The 19,094-nt window shown below is 38.4% G+C and overlaps 1 protein-coding gene across 2 annotated transcripts in view; it reads left to right on the forward strand.

Moving 5' to 3' along the window:
* Positions 1–19,094, forward strand: part of LOC117881203 (serine/threonine-protein phosphatase 2A catalytic subunit alpha isoform) — a 77,695-nt gene that overhangs the window by 15,325 nt on the left and 43,276 nt on the right. The window contains exons 8-14 of one of the 2 annotated variants that reach the window (XM_034778126.1): positions 3,344–3,497; positions 6,515–6,849; positions 7,803–7,896; positions 8,851–9,013; positions 10,016–10,113; positions 12,748–12,842; positions 16,582–19,043. In XM_034778126.1, coding sequence (XP_034634017.1) covers positions 3,344–3,497; positions 6,515–6,849; positions 7,803–7,896; positions 8,851–9,013; positions 10,016–10,113; positions 12,748–12,801 — 898 coding nt within the window. In that variant the 3' untranslated portion in view covers positions 12,802–12,842; positions 16,582–19,043. Of the gene's footprint in view, positions 1–3,343; positions 3,498–6,502; positions 6,850–7,802; positions 7,897–8,850; positions 9,014–10,015; positions 10,114–12,747; positions 12,843–16,581; positions 19,044–19,094 lie in introns of those variants that run through there. The other variant, XM_034778129.1, reaches the window with a different exon arrangement.

The raw sequence follows: 19,094 nt of genomic DNA on the forward strand, positions 1-19,094 counted from the left end.
AATGCTGGGACTGGGAGAGGGGAAAGGCTGGAGCTGGAGAGGAGAGTCTGGGACTGGAACCTGGAATGGGGGAGGGGGAGTGGAAGGCTGGGCAAGGAGATTAGGACTAGATGTGCAGATGGGGAGAACTAGGAGTGGCAAGGGGAGTTTGGAACTCAGAAAGCAATCCCAGAAGGGGAGAGTAGGACTAGGATGAGAAACCCGTGGAAAAAATAGTGTGTGATCATGTTATTAAAGACTGTATCGTAAAAAAGGGGTCCGAATTAAGGTTGCCTTAATTCTGGCATTTCCTAACCTTTTAGAGCTTGACTTTGCAATCTTAAAAATGTTCATATGAATTTTTTTGTGTGTAATAAATATATGTGTAACACAATTGACTTAATATTGCTGTTGAAATCTTAAATTTTGCATTTCCTTATATTTATTGAATTTAATTGTGCTAAAATTACTTAAATAGGTGTTGCATTTAATTTTCTAGTTTTTGTTTTTGTTTTTTTAACTAAGCAGGAGTGAAAAAAGCGATTGGCTATGCTTAACCGTGTTAGCATTTAAATGGTCATAATTAGATATCTTATAATTTGTTAGGAGTAGAAACAAAATCATTATACGCTTGGAAGGGGAAATTACCATCTTTCTGTTGAGACTCTTACTTTTAGCCCTAGCTAATTGCAAGATATTAGAGCTTAAAACTGTGACACTTTCATCTACAGAAAAGCTATTTTAGGCCACATTTAGACTTTTGGGGCTCTCTTTTGCCCTTGTATGTTGAACTCATGGTAACTAAGGCATCTGAATTCACAGGTGGATGAATACCAAAAATATTTCCAGTAGCATTTTAAAAACTCTCTAAAGCATTTTGGAAAATACATTTTCTCTGATTCATACAGAGGACATGATGGTGTGGGTAGAATAAAGGTTTTATCAACATTCTTTTGGGATAGCCTGTATAATTCACTTAGTTTCATCACTCATCGGTAATGCAGCCATTCCTAAAACTTTACATTATCCACACTCCTTTATATTACACCACCCTCGCCTGTTTTAGGTAGTTAGCCAGTTATACCTATGTGACCTGGCCTGATGCCCACTGAAGTTGATTGGATTTCGTCCATTGTCTTCAGTAAGGCAACGTCTACACTATAGGCCTGAGCTTTTGGGCACACACATAGGTTTCTGAGGTTATGAGCTAGGGGTGCAATTCCAAGTTTGCATACACATTCTCTCACTAGCTCTCATTGAGCTAATGTACTAAAAATAGTAGCATAACCATGGTAGCATGGGCAGCGGCAAGAGTTGGCCTGGGCTAGCCCCCCCGGGGCGTGTACCCACGGGTTCTGGGTGGGTTTGTACTTGAGGTGGCTAGCCCATGCTGCTGCTTGCCACTGTCCATGTTACTGCAGCTACACTTCTATATTTAGCATGCTAGCTCAATGAGAGCTAGTGCGAGTATGTGTACACAAGCAGGGGATCACACCCCTAGCTCCAAGTGTAGATGTAGCTTCAGTGTTGAGTTAGCCGTATAGAGAACAATAGAAAATGCACAAAGAGGTTCAAAGCTTAAAGGTCACCATTTCTAGGAGAGGAAGGGCATAATGGGTCTGCCACTTTGCAACCACAGAAACCAGGGGTTTGCCCAAAATCTCTAATTGCACACACAAGTGCCCATTAATTTGTGGTATTACCTGTTTTGCATGCATATACATGGTTTTTTTTTTTTATTGCAAAAATGTACAGATTTTTCCCGATACACACCCCCTCAGTGAAGCAGGCAGAATGTCTACACCTAACACACTACAGCAGCACAATTGTGCCGTTGCAGCTGCACTGCTGTAGCGCTACACTGGGTATGTCTACACTTAAGACGCAACAGCTGTCTACACTGGGGGTTAGGTCACCTTAACTATGTCACTCAGGGGCATATTTTTCACACCCCCTTGAGTGACGTAGTGAAGCCTACTTAATTTTTTAGCGTAGACAAGGCCAGAGTAGACACTACCTATGCTAAAGGGAGGGCTTCTCTCATCACTGTACCTTATCCACCTCCTTGAGAAGCAGTAGCTAGATCAACGGAAGAATTCTTCCATCAGCCTAGTACTGTCTATACCAGGGGTCCCCAACGCGGTGCCCATGGACGCCATGGCACCCGCCGGGGCATCCATGTGCGCTCGCCTCCTGGCCGCCGGACAAGCAGCCGCCGAAATGCCACCAAGAAGCGGCAACGTCAAGAGGCGCTACCACCGAAATGCCGCCGAATTTCAGCGGCATTTCAGCGGCAATGCCTCTCGATGACGCTTCTTGACGTTGCCGCTTCACGAATTTCGGCGGCGATGCCTCTTGACATTGCCGCTTCATGGCGGCATTTTGGCGGCTGCTTGTCTGGCAGCCACGGTCCTCGGTAGCTAGTCGTCCGGCGCCCGCCCACGGAAAAGGTTGGGGACCACTGGTCTACACTATGGGTTAGGTTGGTATAGCTATGTCTCTCAGGGGTGTGGATTTTTCACACCCTTGAGGGATGTACCTATACAGATGTAAGTTTCTAGTGTAAACCAGCCCTAAATGTTTAGTTCTTAAGAGCAGTTGTGTACAATAATTTAAATGTTTTAGTTTCTCTGTGTTGTAGTTTTGAGGAGGACTAGTGTCAGCCACCTTTCTCAAAACTGATTTATAGTGGCCAGAAAAAAACAAAACAAAACATGAAATGGAATAAATGGTTTGGAATAACACTGTACTTTTCAGTTTGGAAGTACAGTGTAACTAACTGCTAATTGGTACAGTGGATGTAAATTAGACCTGATACAAAACAATAATGTGTGAATTAGATCAGTGTGAAATTTCCTTTTGCAGAATTAATTATGTTGGTGTCAAGTATTTAGCAAAAAAGAACTAAAGCATCTATTAAAAATGTTGCAAAGCTGGCTAGACATATGTTGAATCAGTCAGACCCCAAAGGGATTTTGTTAATGTGTGATGCCAAGAAGTTTTCTTGAACTTTAGAACAACAATAAATAGATTGGTATATAATTTGTCAACACTAAAATTGAACTCTCTAAACGTGAATAAATGTTGCCTTTTGAAAAAGACTTTATAAGGAACATAATGTATTTATTAGCAAATATTTTTTTTAAACTTTTGACTAAAGAGCCAAAATCAAATTTGTTAAAGATATGTCCTTTATTGAAATGCTTTACAGTTTTGCCAGATAGAATTGCGTCATGCATAGATCTGCTCATGAGCTATTTGGCAAGTAAATTTGCTAATTAATGGGTTAGGCTAAGTATTGGCCATAAAATGTTAAGAGAAAAACTGTATGTATGAAAATAAAAAGAACATTTCACTTTATCAGATTCTTACCAGAACTGAAGGCTAAATTATTACAAGAAGCAAAGCTAAATTCTCTTTCAAAACTCAGAGAGAATAATAAAGAGATGGAACTAATAAAAGATGAAAAGAGAACTATTCATATTAATGCCTCTCAGAATGGTCCAGTGGCTGGGAAGGTGAGAATTATTTTTCTTAAAATATTTATTGCTGCATTAAATTGTCATCTTAAACTGTATACCTACAATATAGAGGTACAGTAGAACCTCAGAGTTACAAACACCTCGGGAATGGAGGCTGTTCGTAACTCTGAAACAAAATGTTATAGTTGTTCTTTCAACCACTGAACGTTGACTTAATACAGCTTTGAAACTTTACTATGTAGAAGAAAAATGCTGCTTTCCCTCCTTTGTTTAGTAGTTTTACATTTAACACAGTACTGCACTGTATTTGCTTCTTTTTTTTTTTTTGTCCTTGCTGCTGCCTGATTGTGTACTTCTGGTTCTAAATGAGGTATGTGGTTGACTGGTCAGTTCGTAACTCTGGTGTTCGTAACTCTGAGGTTCTATGTAATAGATTTGGCTGTCTCTCTGAAGTCAGTGTAGTTACAGTAGGAATTAATTTGGTCTGTTACAATTTGAGAGACAAATATTATCAAAACGAAACAAAATTGTTAATCCATTATCTTATAATTTTATATATTTATTGGGACCCTGATTCAGCAGTCAGTCCTGATTCAGCAAAGCACTTTAGAGATAGACTTAAGCACATGCTTAAATACTTTGCTGAACTGGAGTCTAGATGTCTGTAATTAGAGTAAATCTGATTAAAAGATGATGAAAGAAGCAAGGGTCTTATGTGACTTCATTTAGATACCTTTGTAATCTATCTGCTAGCTACCTGTATATATAACACTTTCTATTGCCATTTCTATCTTACAGATGTTTTGGGACAACAGTACCAAGGATTCTTCCAGTTGTAAAGTGGTCCTCAAACTAGGGAGCAAGGAACCTTTCTTGGTGATTTGCAAATTATTATTCACATTGTGGTAGCACCAAAAATGTGCTAGGCACTTTCCAAAGATAGATGAAAACACATACCCTGCCTTCAAAGGAAAGTTTGAGACCACTTTATTAGTTGAGGAATCCATAATATTAATGTTGTTCAGAAACATCGATAAGATACAACTAGCAACACTGGTACTGGAACAATTTGAGAACCAAGCAGTGAGGGGCTGAGAGAAGAGATGATCCATGAGAGGCTATTTTTGTTATGAAGTGGTCCCCATGATGAAAAGGTAGGAGAATCACAGTATTCCAGAAACAAATAGTACTATATTAAAGGAACATAATCAATCTAAAATCCAGTCAATTTCAAAACATGAATTAAAAGTACTTTTAAGTACTAAGTCTAAATTCGCTGGCAGATTTTGTGGTTTTGTAATCACACTTCTCTATTTGTAAAAATGTTTTTTCTATTCTCTGTTGCTGTGTGAATGACCGACACAAACTAAATAAGAGATTGACTGGTTATAAAAAGTGGAATTGACTGTTTACCAAGTACTGTCAAATGATAAAAATAAACAAAAAATAGATTATTATTTTTCTCTAATTGCTTTTAGCTACAGTAAGTAATCTTGGGTGTTACTTGAAGTGTGATTTTTATGTTGACTGCATGTCCCTTTAAAGCATGGCTATGGCCTTTTCTTCCCCAGTTACATTTTGCAGGTATGGATAGGTCCTTTAATTCTGGACTTCATTTAGAGTATTAGAAAAATATATTAAAATCAGCAGTCTAAATGTAGTTCACATTTTGTTTTTCTCAGGCCACATCCTATTTCCTTGATGAAGACATGTATTAAGGTTATTCTGCTGATGACATTCTGACCAGAAGCTAGTTGGCTACTATGTTAGGATACTGCAGCAGGTAAGTGATATTTTCCCCTCTCCTTCCCTTCTCTAGGTCTAGCGAGGGTAGACAGAGAGCAAGACCACAGTGCTAGGGCTTAGTTTGTGGGTGGGAAGCCAAGAATAGAAGTGACTCCTCAGCGGAAAAGAAGCCTCTGACAGGACAGATGGGTGCTTCTGCTTACACACACACACTCACTCTCTCTCTTTCTCCTGAGTAGCTCCTGCTCTGTTCTTTCCTCTGTTGGCAGCAAGCTTCCCTCACTAGCTGATCTACCACCTGCAAGAAACAAATGTAGGGAATAGGAGATTAGCTGGTGAGTGGAGCAGGCTACTGCTGGTCCGGGGAAGGGAGGCTTAGGAAGGAGCTGGCTTCTGGCAGTAGACCCAGAACATTTCAGGGATAAAGGCTCTCCCGCACCACTATGTATAGAAGTGGTTGTTTGGCCTGTCAGCAGCTTCCTTTTCTACATATGCTTGGTTCATTTGTCCCACCACCCTCCAATTAACCCTAGGACTGTAGTCCTCCTGTAAGACATAGAGCAAGAGTCAAACCAAGGGAAATACGAGGTAAAACATAGTCCTAGTAGCTTGCTAGACCTTCATTTAAGAGATGGGGGAAATGTCACTTACCTGTTGTTGCAATGTCCCGGTATAGTTATTGGTACCCTATCTGCTCTGGCCAGTCACCATCAACAGAGTAACCTCAGCCCCTGAGCAGACAGGGCTGGGAAAAAGAAAATAAGATCTCACATTAAACTACTGACCTGAAACTTATTTGTTGTTGTTATTAATTTTAAGCTGTAGCTAGAGTTTTATTCTGACATGTGGCTGCTAGGTTAAATAGTCCTTTCATTAACACTTTCGTTTTTAAAAGTTTTCAAGTTATCAAATGGCAAAGGAGTTTGCCTGAAACAAACTTGGTGTTAGAAATGCAGTTTATGTTTTCCTCTACTGGGACAGCAATATAATAGTTTATTATTATTTATTTTAAAATTATCTTGCCACCTTGGTACATTTGACGTCATCATTTGATGCCTGAATTTGAAAAACTGAATTTACAAGTTCTAAAAATTGATCTTTGATGGTCTGAAAAGAGCATTAGGACTTCCAAAGCATAAACAATGGTAGGGTCCAGTCCTGCGGGGCAATAAGCACTCTCCACTCTCACTGAACTCAATGGGAATTGAGACACTCAACATCTCGCCTGACCAGGACCTAGCTGACTAAATTAGGTGACATTTTATGTTTCACAGTGTATGTATATTTTGATGTAGTATCTGTTCCAGGATATTGAAAAGGACCGAAAATCAAAGGACTTAAAAGTAAAAGGTACAAAAGTGAAAGGAGGGAAACCAGAGATTCCAGAAATAAAAAAGATTGAACAAGAAGATGCAGTTAATCAGTGGGCTCCTTCCTCACAGAATCCTCCCAGTTTTCCTCAAGAGAGTAAACCTACAATCACTGATATAACCACCGCTGTAGCAGCTAGCAACGATCCCAGCGGTGTGAAGGAAGATCCTCCACTAATAGCAGTTGGTACAACAATGCCACCCATCAATCCAAATTGTGGGAACCTTACTACTGCAAATTTCAATTCACCCTTCCCACACTCCAATACAAGGTTAGAGCCTATTGCTTATGTAATGAGGTAGTGTTCGAATAGACAGTTACTCTTTATTTAATAAAAGTATTTGAAATGAATTACCACATTTATGTATCTAGTGATGGTTCGGTTACATGAATAATTCTTTCATTTGGTTAATATGCTGTATGACTAGGGCTAACTAAAGGCCAGCTGTGTCTGTGACATTTCACAGTGCAGCCCACATGGCTGCTTCATCTTAAGTACAGAGATGGAGCCCACAGAGATTACTTGTCCTGTCATGGATTGAGACAGATCAGGTCTGTTGGGTCAAAGATAGGACAAACCGAGATCAGTCATTTCTACAATCCACACTTCTATTAAAATAAGAACAAATGCTCTTTCAGAAGAAGAGGGTTCCTGTAATCTGCTTTTTTTCCCCAAATAAGATGTAGTCTTTCAGCTTTTGACAAGTTGGCAAAGTGGTCCTCTGGCTGAAGGGTGAGCACTGTGAAAGTGGCTGCAGCGTGGTGGTGGGCATCTGTGAATATTATGGGAGATGGAGATAGATGCATGGTCAGAGGAAAGGTCTCAAGGCAGGAACTCCTGCATATGAATCCTTGCCCTGACAGTGACTCCCTCTATGACTTTAGATCAGTGACCTTAGCTTTTCTTTTGTCTGTTTCCCTTCTGTACATTGGGGATAATATTTCCTAGCACTCTTATAAGAGTGTTGTAAAAATTAATTAGTTAACGTTGTTAAAATAATTAGAACATGAAATGTAGTGTTTAAATGCTAAGTATTACTATTAAATGGCGGCCTCCAAAGCTGTGTTGAGATATGTCTGTTCTCAGATGCCAGACACCACCCTCACCAACAAAGCTAGTTTAGAATACATTTGTGAATGTGCATGTTTGTTTACATAATAAGAGCATATCGCACTTAACTGATCATTAATGTTGCATATTATAGTTGTATTTCTTTGTCATAGGCTACCTGAAAAAGCAAAGAAAAGGAGAAGCCCTTGGCAGTCAGTGGGACAAATAGGTCCAAACAACAGACAGGATGATGGGACTCTGGCTCAAGTATGTTTCCAAAACTGGTAGTTTAAAATTAAACCCTTTCTTCTCTCTTCCATAATATTCTGTATTTCATGCTACTGTCTTATCTGTTTATACTTTTCCTGTTGACACATTATAAGACTTTCATGTTGTGAAACTCTTATTTAAGGACAGGCCTAGTGGTTTCTGGAGACTCCCAGCTGGTGGTGATGGGCAGGGGTTGAGGGTGGAGGAGCAGCTCCAGAAACTAGAGTAAAAGAAATTCAGACTCTGCATGAAATGCTGGACCTATCAATGGGTGTTTCACCATTGACTTCCGTGGATCCAGGATTTTGCCTTATATTCCTGAGAGAGTTTTATACTTTCATGTACATCTCTCTCACTAGTGTTGGGTTTTCTCCATGATAATCCTTGACCAGTTACCATAATCATATCTTCATCCTGAGAACCCCACTTTTTGACATTAACAAATACACTCATTTCCCTGCAGAGCTCACTTCCTATCTTTTATTGTGAAAACCCTGGTGGGGCCAAAGAATAACACACATTTTTCTTTTGGTATGTCTCAGGTCAGCTGACCATTCCCACTTGAAAGGAGGTATGACAAAGTAATTGTATGCTTCTGTTCTTCATTTTTAAATTGGTAAGGTGGCAAACAATACACAGTGATGTAAGTGCCTATGTCCCTGAATACCGCCACCTGCAGGGGAGCCAGAGCTACATTATGATAGACCTTTTTTGAAAGATAAAAATTCTAAATGTTCTCCTATCCCATAATGGTGATTCATAACTAGTAGTGATACATAGTTAGCTTCCTCTAGCATGTGAAGACCTTGGCTTTTGGAACACTATTGAAGTTTGAACTTTAAATATATTTTACTTTGTTTAGTTGGTGGCAACCTCTTGAAACATGCCAAGAAAGATAAAGCCATACTCATATCACATACAGTTTTAAATATGTTGTGATTTTCTGTTTAGACTCAAACAGAAAAAGTCACACTCTATGAACGAGCTGCTCAGATTGATCAAATGGCCAATATGAACCGAAAGAAACGCAGTATTTCAAAATCTGAGAAGAAAGACATCCATTTCCCAGAACTGCCAGTAACAGCACAACAAAAGGAGCTGAAAGGAATAGAAGGTATGAAATTGTAATTGGCTTTTGCTGTTTGCAAATCTACATCAAGTGCCAGTTTGAAGAGAAGGGTTAATCTAATTAAGACTTAATTAGACTTTTTTTTTAAGAGTTTAATTAGAGTTTTAATTTTAAGACTTAAAAACCAGTATGTGATTTTTGGTGAAAGGTGCTGAGAAAAAAAAATGCATCAAATTGGACAAAATCACTGTTGTGCACACATCCGAGTCTTTGGACTGGACAAGAGTCCTCATTTGCAAATTGAAGTTAGCACCATCTGTTAAAGAGGTCATTTATTTTTAACATATTAAGCAAACCTTAAAAATATAGTTTGGAATTTTTTGTCGGCTTGTTTTATTTTATTTGTATTTCCACGTATGTGAACTGCCAGACAAATGAGCTTCAATCAGGATTTCTAGGGAAATAAAAATATCTTCCATTGTTGTATACAGTTATGTTGTAGCTGTGCTGGTCCCAGGTTATTAGAGAGACAAGCTCGGTGAGGTAATATCTTTTATTAGACCAGCTTCTGTTGGTGACAGAGACATGCTTTCGAGCTTACACAGAGCTCTTCTTTAGGACAGAAGAGCTCTGTGGAAGATCAAAAGCTTGTCTTTCTCACCAACAGAAGCTGGTCCAAGAAAAGATATTACCTTACCTACCTTGTCTCTCTATAGAAAACAATGACATCTAGAGACTAGTTCAAGTAACAGCAGCTGTGCAGCCAAATGGTCACCCTTAGTAGAGTATCAGTAACTTGGTTCTTGTAATTAAAATGATCACAGTCTGAATTTAAATGGGAACTGTATCTCATATTCAGTCCTTCAGCATACAATAAGTGGTTGTCTTCTTCTGTAATCTCCATACTCAATTTTCAGTACAACCCTGTTTTTCTTGTTCAACACTATTTCAAAAGTAATCAATTAAACACAGAAGATGAAACTGAAGGACCATGTAGAAAAGAAAAAATACAATATGCGGAAATAATAAGGTGTCTGTTTGTAAAAGTTAAACAGGTAAAAGTGCTGAAGAGGGAGTCAAAGAAATTGGAAGTATCTAAAATACCATCTTTACTAAATGTGGATCAGAATCAAGAAAAACAAGAGGTAAATTAATACTGTATGTTTGTTAAGTAGAGAAATCGTGTGGGTTGGGCTATTGACTTACTATGTGAACATGAGGGAAAATTACTCAGTCTTGTGTCTGAGTAAACCTAGCTGGAAATTAGATAAAAACTTAAAATCAAGAGCTCATTAAAAACTAGATATTGTATCTAATATAAGTTTCCCTTGTTCAGTAACTTACAAATAAGTATGTTGCATAATTAAATTTGTAAATAATAGATAGCAGTTATTAGCCATATTTCTAACACAGTAACCAAAAATATAACTCTATAACTGCTTCAGAATGTAATACATCATTAAGAATTGGAACTTTACTTAAGCTGAAGATAAATGATTACAACTGGCAAACAACTGATCTACTGTCAGAATCCAGGACTGCGGAGAATATGTTGAACTTAATACACAATAAACCAGTTCAGATCTGGTGTAACCAGGTGCCACTTTATTGACTTTACTGAGCTGGTCTTGATTTTGCTCACTATATCCCCAGACACTCCTGCAGAAACTCCTTGCTTTCCATTTTCTGACAATGCAATCAAAATAGGTTAAGAGTTAAATGCTACTGTTTGGAAGGCTCAGAAGCAGATCTGCCAATTTTCTGAGGATCTCTGCGCTCAAGCAGGGCATCAAAAATCAATCCAGATCTTTTCCTGCTTGTAAAGGGAAGAGGTTTCCAAATTTGCATTGCAACCAAACACATAGTAATTATTCACCCCAAAGCTAGACAAATCTAGGGGTAGATATAAGGATCAGAGTATGATGTTCTAGTTGCCAAACACAGAACAAGTTCCTTCGCTATTTCCCAACCTAAATTTACACACAATTGTAATACTTAACATATCTGTAGCAGTTTATAATTTTGAAACATTGTACAAATATTAACTAATTAAACTTCAGAATATCTCTGTAAAGCAGCAAAGTAAGTATTATTTTCTCCGTTTTCTAGAAGGGGAAATTGAGACCCAGGGGAAGATAAGCACAGGTAGCTGTCCCAAAGAATCACTTTGAATCAGTGTTAGAGCTGGGATTAGAGTCAGGAGTTCCTGGCTCCCAGTTTCATTCTGTTCCACCAGGTCATGCTGCATCTCAATATCATAATTAGGCACTATATGAAGTCCATTTATGTGTGTGCAAGAAGACCAGAATTTCAATAGATAATGCATTGTTCCATGATGGATCATTTTTAGCATAAACAACATTTAATAGAAGGGCAAGATCTTACACACTATCACCAATAAAAAGAATAAAGGTCATGCATCTCTGGGGTGCTGGAACAATTTGTACAGTGGGGGTGCTGAGAGCCACTGAACCAAACTGTAAATCCTGTATATGATGGAAACCACTTCATGCTGGGGGGTGCAGCACCCTTAGTTCCAGCATCTATGTGCATCTCTTGTGCTAGATACTCCATTAATTTATGTGTACTGTCACCAGCAGGTTAGGCTTTAAAAGTAGAAGGAGAAAGGACAAGGGTTGCAACATTTGTGGGCATGTCAGTGAATCAGATAGCATACCAAACTCTTCCTTTTTGGCTTTATCATGCTAGATCACATGTTTGTTAAATTATATAAAATATTGTTTTACAGTAAGAAAGACTGAAAAAATAGATTTGCAATCCATTGTAAAGTGTATGATTATAAAGTCTGTAACTTAAATGTATTGCATACTTTGCAGTATAACCTTAAACTCTCTGTACCTCAGTTCCCTCATACCTAATCTTCATAAAGCACTTTGAACTCTGTTGAGGAAAAGTTCTGTATAAATGTCAGATATTTTATTATTAAATAGGCCCTATCCTGAGGTTCTTACTCCATTTTTACTGAGGTCAGCTCCCATTAAACCCAGTTGCTACTTACCTGAGTAAGAACTGACTGAAAATTGAGTAAGGACCTAAGGATTTTTCCCATTATTATTTGATCATATTTTCCATAATTTTCAGATTTCATATATTTACATAGTGAGAACTGAACTGTGCCAGAAAGGAAAATCCATCCAGCTTCAATGATATAAAAAGATTCATTGGTATCCTAGTTTCTGTGGATGTACACTGTGAAGAATTGTTGCACAACTGAGTCCTAACATCTTTGTACACAAATATTACAAGCGTCAAGGAAAGAGTAAAGCCGAACACAACTATATGCTTTTATATCATAGAGTGTTATGGGACAATGTTATGTATTTGGAAAAATGTGACATTGAATTAAATGTTTGAGGATGACAGTTGAATGCTTCATAGGCAGTGCCTGCCCATGACACCAGTAGTTGATGCCAAGTGTCTAATCTGGCTGGACTGATGGAAAACAAAAGACATCACTGTCTTGTCAGGGGCTTTAATCTTCATCATCAGATAGGATCTGATGGCGGAAATGAGAAATAAGAGAGTACACTGCTTAATTTCATCAAGCTTGGGTCTCCAGTAGCTATTCACACTAGGGAAGAGGAGTTTGGGGAATGGTTAAAGGCATCATTTTCCATTGATTCACAAATCTGACTGCTTTTAGCAATTAGTGCTGCGATGCAAAAACTGTTAGTGGAGAAACAGTGTTAATATAAAACTAAATAGATGTAAGAACGAATAGCCAATCAACTGATGTTCCTTATCAATTTATTTTTTAGAATACCGGAAATACACAAAGTGAAAATAAAACCAATCTGCGAGATGTAGAATAAGCAGTGTAGAAGCATGAAGCTTGAGAGACTGAAGAATCACAGTACAGTAAAATCTGTGCTTTTCTATTAACCTTTAATAAATGAAGATATTTGGATAATTCTGCAGAAAATTTTATAGACTTCATGTAATATATGGTTATTCTCCAGGAAATTACTTTAGAATGCATTGGTCCTAAAATTGCTTATATAAATGAAGCTTACATTAAACTTTTATGAAATCTGAAACACACAAAACTTATTTTTGAAGGCTAAGTACCAACATTAGGCTCCTTCCAGTACTTATGTATAAAATCTGTACACCTATCACTACTGGATGTCCAGCTGATCTAAGACTGGCTAAAGGTCATTAATTAGCCTGGCATTTCTATAAGAGTCTGTTACTCTTTTCTCTGATAGATGATGATTTAAGACTTCTGTAATAGTGTACCAGATAACAATGGATCATTCCATGTATTCAGACGCTTTAGGGTTAGGGTAATGTGGGCCAAATTTTCTGGCTGTTTAATTTTAGCAACTATTTTTTCCAAACAATTTATTGTGACTGCATATGTGGTCGTGTATCCATTTTGCACATGCAGATTGGTCATTTTAATGGCCAGCTACCCCATTTATAGATTGTTTATGTATGCACTTTAGTATGTACAAAAGTGGGTACACAAAATCAGATGTCAGGGTTAAAAACCTGGCCCCTTGTGTTTTCTGATTTATTATTTTGCTCATTATTATTTGCATCTTTTGCTCATTAGGGTTCTACTTACTATTTTAGTTGTAGTTTCTGAAAATAAAAGAAACTAAATCCAGACCATTGGGGCCGGTGGGAAGCCAAGGCCAGCACATCCCTCGCCTGCGCCGCTTCCCGCCGCCCCCATTGGCCCTGGATGGCAAACCGCGGCCAGTGGGAGCCACAATCGGCCGAGCCTGCCACGTCAGCAGGTAAATAAACTGGCCCGGCCCGCCAGGGTGCTTACCCTGGCAAGCCGCATGCCAAAGGTTGCTGACCCCTGATCTAGACCATTCCTGACAGGTGTTTGTCCAACCTGCTCTTAAAAATCCCCAATGATGGAGATTCCATCACCTCTCTAGGCAATTTATTTCAGTGCTTAACCACTCTGACAGTTAGGAAGTTTTTCCTAACATCCAACCTAAACCTCCCTTGCTTCAATTTAAGCCCATTGCTTGTATTCTATCCTCAGAGGTTAAGAAAACCAATTTTTCTTACTCCTCCTTGTAACAACCTTTTACATACTTGAAAACTGTTATAATTTCCCTACCTCCCCCAGTCTTCTCTTCTCCAGACTAAACAAACCCAGTTTTTTCAATATTCCCTCATAGGTCATGTTTTCTAGACCTTTAATAATTTTTGTTGCTCTTCTCTGGACTTTCTCCAATTTGTCCACCTCTTTCCTGAAATGTGGCACCCAGAACTGGACACAATACTCCAGTTGAGTCCTAATCAGCGTGGAGTAGAGTGGAAGAATTACTTCTTGTGTCTTACTTTCAACACTCCTGCTAATACATTCCAGAATGATGTTCGCTATTTTTGCAGTGGTGTTACTCTATTGACTCATATTTAGCTTGTGATCCACTATGACTCCAGATCTCTTTCCGCAGTACGCCTTCCCAAGCAGTCATTCCCCATTTTGTATGTATGCAACTGATTGTTCCTTCCTAAGTGGAGTGCTTTGCATTTGTGGTTATTGAATTTCATCCTGTTTACTTCTGACCATTTCTCCAGTTTGTCCAGATCATTTTGAATTTTAATCCTATCCTCCAAAGCATTTGCAACCCCTCCCAGCTTGGTATCGTCCGCAAACTTTATAAGTTTACTCTGTATTCCATTATCTAAATCATTGATGAAGATACTGAACAGAACCAGATCCGGAACTGATCCCTGTGGGACCCTACTCGTTATGCCCTTCCAGCATGGCTGTGAACCAGTAATAACTACTCTCTGGGAACGATTTTCCAGTCAGTTATGCACCCATCTTATAGTAGCTCCATCTAGATTTATTTTCCTAGGTTGTTTATGAGAAGGTCATGCGAGACTATCAAAAGCCTTACTAAAGTCAAGATATACCACATCTACCACTTCCCCCTTATCCACAAGGCTTGTTACCCTGTCAAAGAAAGCTATCAGGTTGGTTTGACATGATTTGTTCTTGACAAATCCATGCTAACTGTTATTTATCACCTTATTAGCTTCTAGGTGTTTGCAAATTGATTGCTTAATTATTTGCTCCATTATCTTTCCTGGTACAGAAGTTAAGCTGACTGGTCTGTAATTCCCTGGGCTGTCCTTATTTCCCTTTTTTATAGATGGGCACTATATTTGTCCTTTTCCAGTCTTCTGGAATGTCTCCCGTCTTCCATGACTTTTCAAAGATAATTGCTAATGGCTCAGATATCTCCTCGGTCAGCTCCTTGAGTATTCTAGGATGCATTTCATCAGGCCCTGGTGAATTGAAGACATCTAACTTGTCTAAGTAATTTTTGACTTGTTCTTTCCCTACTTTAGACTCTGGCCCTACCTCATTTTCACTGGCATTCACTATTTTAGACATCCAATCGCCACCAACCTTCTTGGTGAAAACCAAAACAAAGAAGTCATTGAGCACCTCTGCTATTTCCACATTTTCTGTTATTGTCTTTCCTCCCTCATTGACTAATGGGCTTACTCTGTCCTTGGTCTTCCTCTTGCTTCTAATGTATTTGTAGAATGTTTTCTTGTTTCCCTTTATGTCTCTAGCTAGTTAATCTTGTTTTGTGCCTTGGCTTTTCTAATTTTGTCCCTACATATTTGTGTTATTTGTTTATATTCATCCTTTGTAAGTTTCCACTTTTTGTAGGACTCTTTTTTGAGTTTTAGATCATTGAAGATCTCCTGGTTAAGCAAAGGTGGTCTCTTGCCATACTTCTTATCTTTCCTACGCAGTTTCTTCCTATCTTTTCCTATGATAGTTTGCTCTTGTGCCCTTAATAATGTCTCTGAAAAACTGCCAACTGTCTTCAATTGTTTTTCCCCTTAGACTTGCTTCCCATGGGATTTTACCTACCAACTCCCTGAGTTTGTTAAAGTCTGCCTTCTTGAAATCCATTGTCTTTATTGTGCTACTTACCATTCCTTAGAATCATGAACTCTACCATTTCATGATCACTTTCACCCAAGTTGCCTTCCACTTCCAAATTCTCAACCAGTTCTTCCCAACATGAATTGGCTATTGTGGTATTTAAAACAACAAAAATATATCAGGCTTCTGATATTATAGTAGTGTTTTAATTGTGTTTCTCTAAGCTGCATGTATGAATTAATTTAACACTTCTATGTATTAATGACCCATTAGAGGGATCAGTCTGCTTATGTAAGAGGAACCTGCATAGCACTGCAAGTTTAACAAACAATAGCATGCATCTGTGCAAGGGAACAAATGCATACTGGAAGAACAGAGAAAGATAACAGATCATTAATAGATATTTTGTATTCCTTATTGCTATCTCCTATGTTACTAATCCTGCCTTGATTGAATATAGGCTATATTCAATAACAATGTAAGTAGTTACACATATGTGTAAGTGTGTGTAAGAGGTGAAGTAGTGTAAATTTGAGTGATGTGGCATTCAGTGGGTATGCAAAATGAATGTAAATTGTATGCAGAGGGGATGGAAGGATAGGTGGCATGTCAAGAATTAGGAAGCACATACCAGCTCTTCCTGTCCTAATTTTTCATTTTAATTATTACCTATTTTAATTTCTCTATTAATTGTATTTATTTTATTTTCCAGAAGGTCACTGGAGCAGCTGGAAAAGTTGTTAAATCATCACTGACTGGATGACTCAGGATTTCCTTGGCTTTGTCTTTTTCCCCAAACTATTAGATCACAATAAACAGGAGGAGGTGAAGCTTCCTCATACTAATACATACAAAGCTGTAGCATCAAAGTTTGACGTTTCTAAGTACTGTAACAACCGATTTAGCTAACTGCAGCATTGGTTTGTAGTGTATCCTCCACACTGCAAGGAGGGAGAAGAAGTACCTTATTATGAGGACCCTCATTTTCCTTCTTGTCTTTATCCTTAGGAGACAAGGAAGAAAAATACTTGGTAATAAAATATATAAAACTTTATAGTGAAAAAAAACCAAACAGGGAGAATTAAACATAACTTAAGGCTAGGTATTTGGGGCTAAGGAAAATCTAAAGAAAAGAGTGGAAAATTTAAGAAAGACCCAACGTATAAGCTTTATTAAAAGTATCTATTTCACTTTATGTCTATTTAACATGGTGGCTGTTTAAATCTAGCAATTAAAATATAGTATGGAAATACGACTAACATTTTTAAAAAGCAGATTTTATGGTAGCAAAGCAATCAAACAGAATCAAAATTAGGTTACTTGAGAACAGTTTAATTGCTTTTTATTTAATGTCTGAGGCATGCAAGATTAAACAGATATATAAATATACCAGGGTCCATACAATTTCGCTTTGCCATTTGCTGTAAGCCAGCTATGCAGCATTGACACTCTAGCTCTTCTTAAGTGTTGACAGGTTTAAATGGGAAGTATTTGACTGACAGGCACTAACTAGAATAAAAAACAGATGTTTTTGTGGGTTGTCTCAGCTATGAATGTGAATAAGCTGTACAGTCCCCTACACAACGCAGATTTGTTGTAGGCAAATGTGTAATGATATCACTAGGGTGTAGCCAGCAGTTTGGAATTTCTGTTCTACGTGTGCTGGATGATCCTTTGTCGCCTCCTCACCAGCACTGAACCAATACTTTCCCAGAGTAGACCCACGGTTATACACAATGCTCACATAGTGGGAATATCTGAATTTAGAGATGAGAGACTATGCTGAGATTTGGAAGGGGTGGGTCTTATTACTTAGATCTCTCAAATATCAGCATTTTCAAACCTCTCCCGCTGCAGCTCTATGGAACCATTTCTTATCTTAAATGTATTTTGGGGGATGGGTGTACATGGTGTATAGTAGGCCCATTGTCACCCAGTCTGGAAAAGGCCTTCTTGGAGTTGGAGGTCAGATTTGGGAGGAAGAAGTGCGTTTACCACCCACCCAACCCCAATATAGAAGATGGGCGAGCATCCACCTAGCGTACTCTGAAGATCCTCAGAGGAAAAGGACTGCAGCTATGAGGCTCAAAGACATGGTGCTAGGGGGAGGCTGCAAGAACAAACAGTTAAAATTTTTCCAGTTACCATGGCCTATTGCATAGAGCACTGGATTGGGACTCAAGATATATAGGTTTTAATCCCAGTTGTGTCAAGGGCCTTCTGTCTAATCTTGGACAAGTCACTTGGCTGTGCCATGCCTCAGTTTCCCCATCTGCAAAATGGAGATAATGACACCTACATCCTTTGTAAATTGCCATGAGACTCTCTGATGAAAAGGGCTTATAAGAGCTAGGTATTATTAATTGAAAACAGTTTCCCCAAAGAGGGCCAGTATTTAGACTCTTCTGGAAGTGCGTTTGCCCATCCTTGTTAGATACAGAATTTGACAGCGTGGTAAAAAAAAGTCCTGATGAGGAACTTAAACAACTTGCCAGTCTTTGCCTTAAGAAATTCTTCCCCCAGGAAAAATAGCATAGGACTACCTCCACCCTGTAGAGTTAACCAGTGTAACAACAATGCTATCAAATATGATGGATATAGGCAGGAACTTCCCTCAAGGCAAAAATGTACAACCAAGAATAGAACTGTGTATGTGAGTAATATGAAAGCAACCACTGTATTCAAAAGTATTTGTTACATTTATTGTTGCAGCTATGGGCACGTTTCTGCTCACAGGTTTACAGATCATGATTTGTCTTTGGAAGACTAACAAAAAGTTAGGGTTCTGATCCTAAAAGGTGAGAGATATTTATTCCTCTCAGTTCCATTCTCTGAGTTTTTCTGTAGAAAGAGCAAACAAATAGGGTGTTAGTTAATATCTCTAAATATATGTTATTGCATAGTGCAGAACTAAACCATGATTGCTTTATTACAGGTAAATTATTTCCAAAACCAGCTTTGAGCCCAAATGCACTAGACAAACATTATTCTAACAGTGGCAATATCTTTCCTTTCAAATTGTTGTTTTCTTATCTTATTGCAAAACTTGTATTTTTCAATGTTGAGTGATCGTCTGCAGTTCCTGTCACAAGGGAAGAGTGAGTTGTAAAAATAGAGTAGCAACTCTTAACAAAATAAATCATAGTTTCTTTGGCTTGTTGGCTCAAAAAAATATGTGATGGTTGACTCTATTCTTTGTTGTGTTGACACAGAGCTTGTGCAGAT

Source organism: Trachemys scripta, chromosome 8 (assembly GCF_013100865.1).
Source record: "Trachemys scripta elegans isolate TJP31775 chromosome 8, CAS_Tse_1.0, whole genome shotgun sequence".
Classification (NCBI taxonomy): Eukaryota; Metazoa; Chordata; order Testudines; family Emydidae; genus Trachemys; species Trachemys scripta.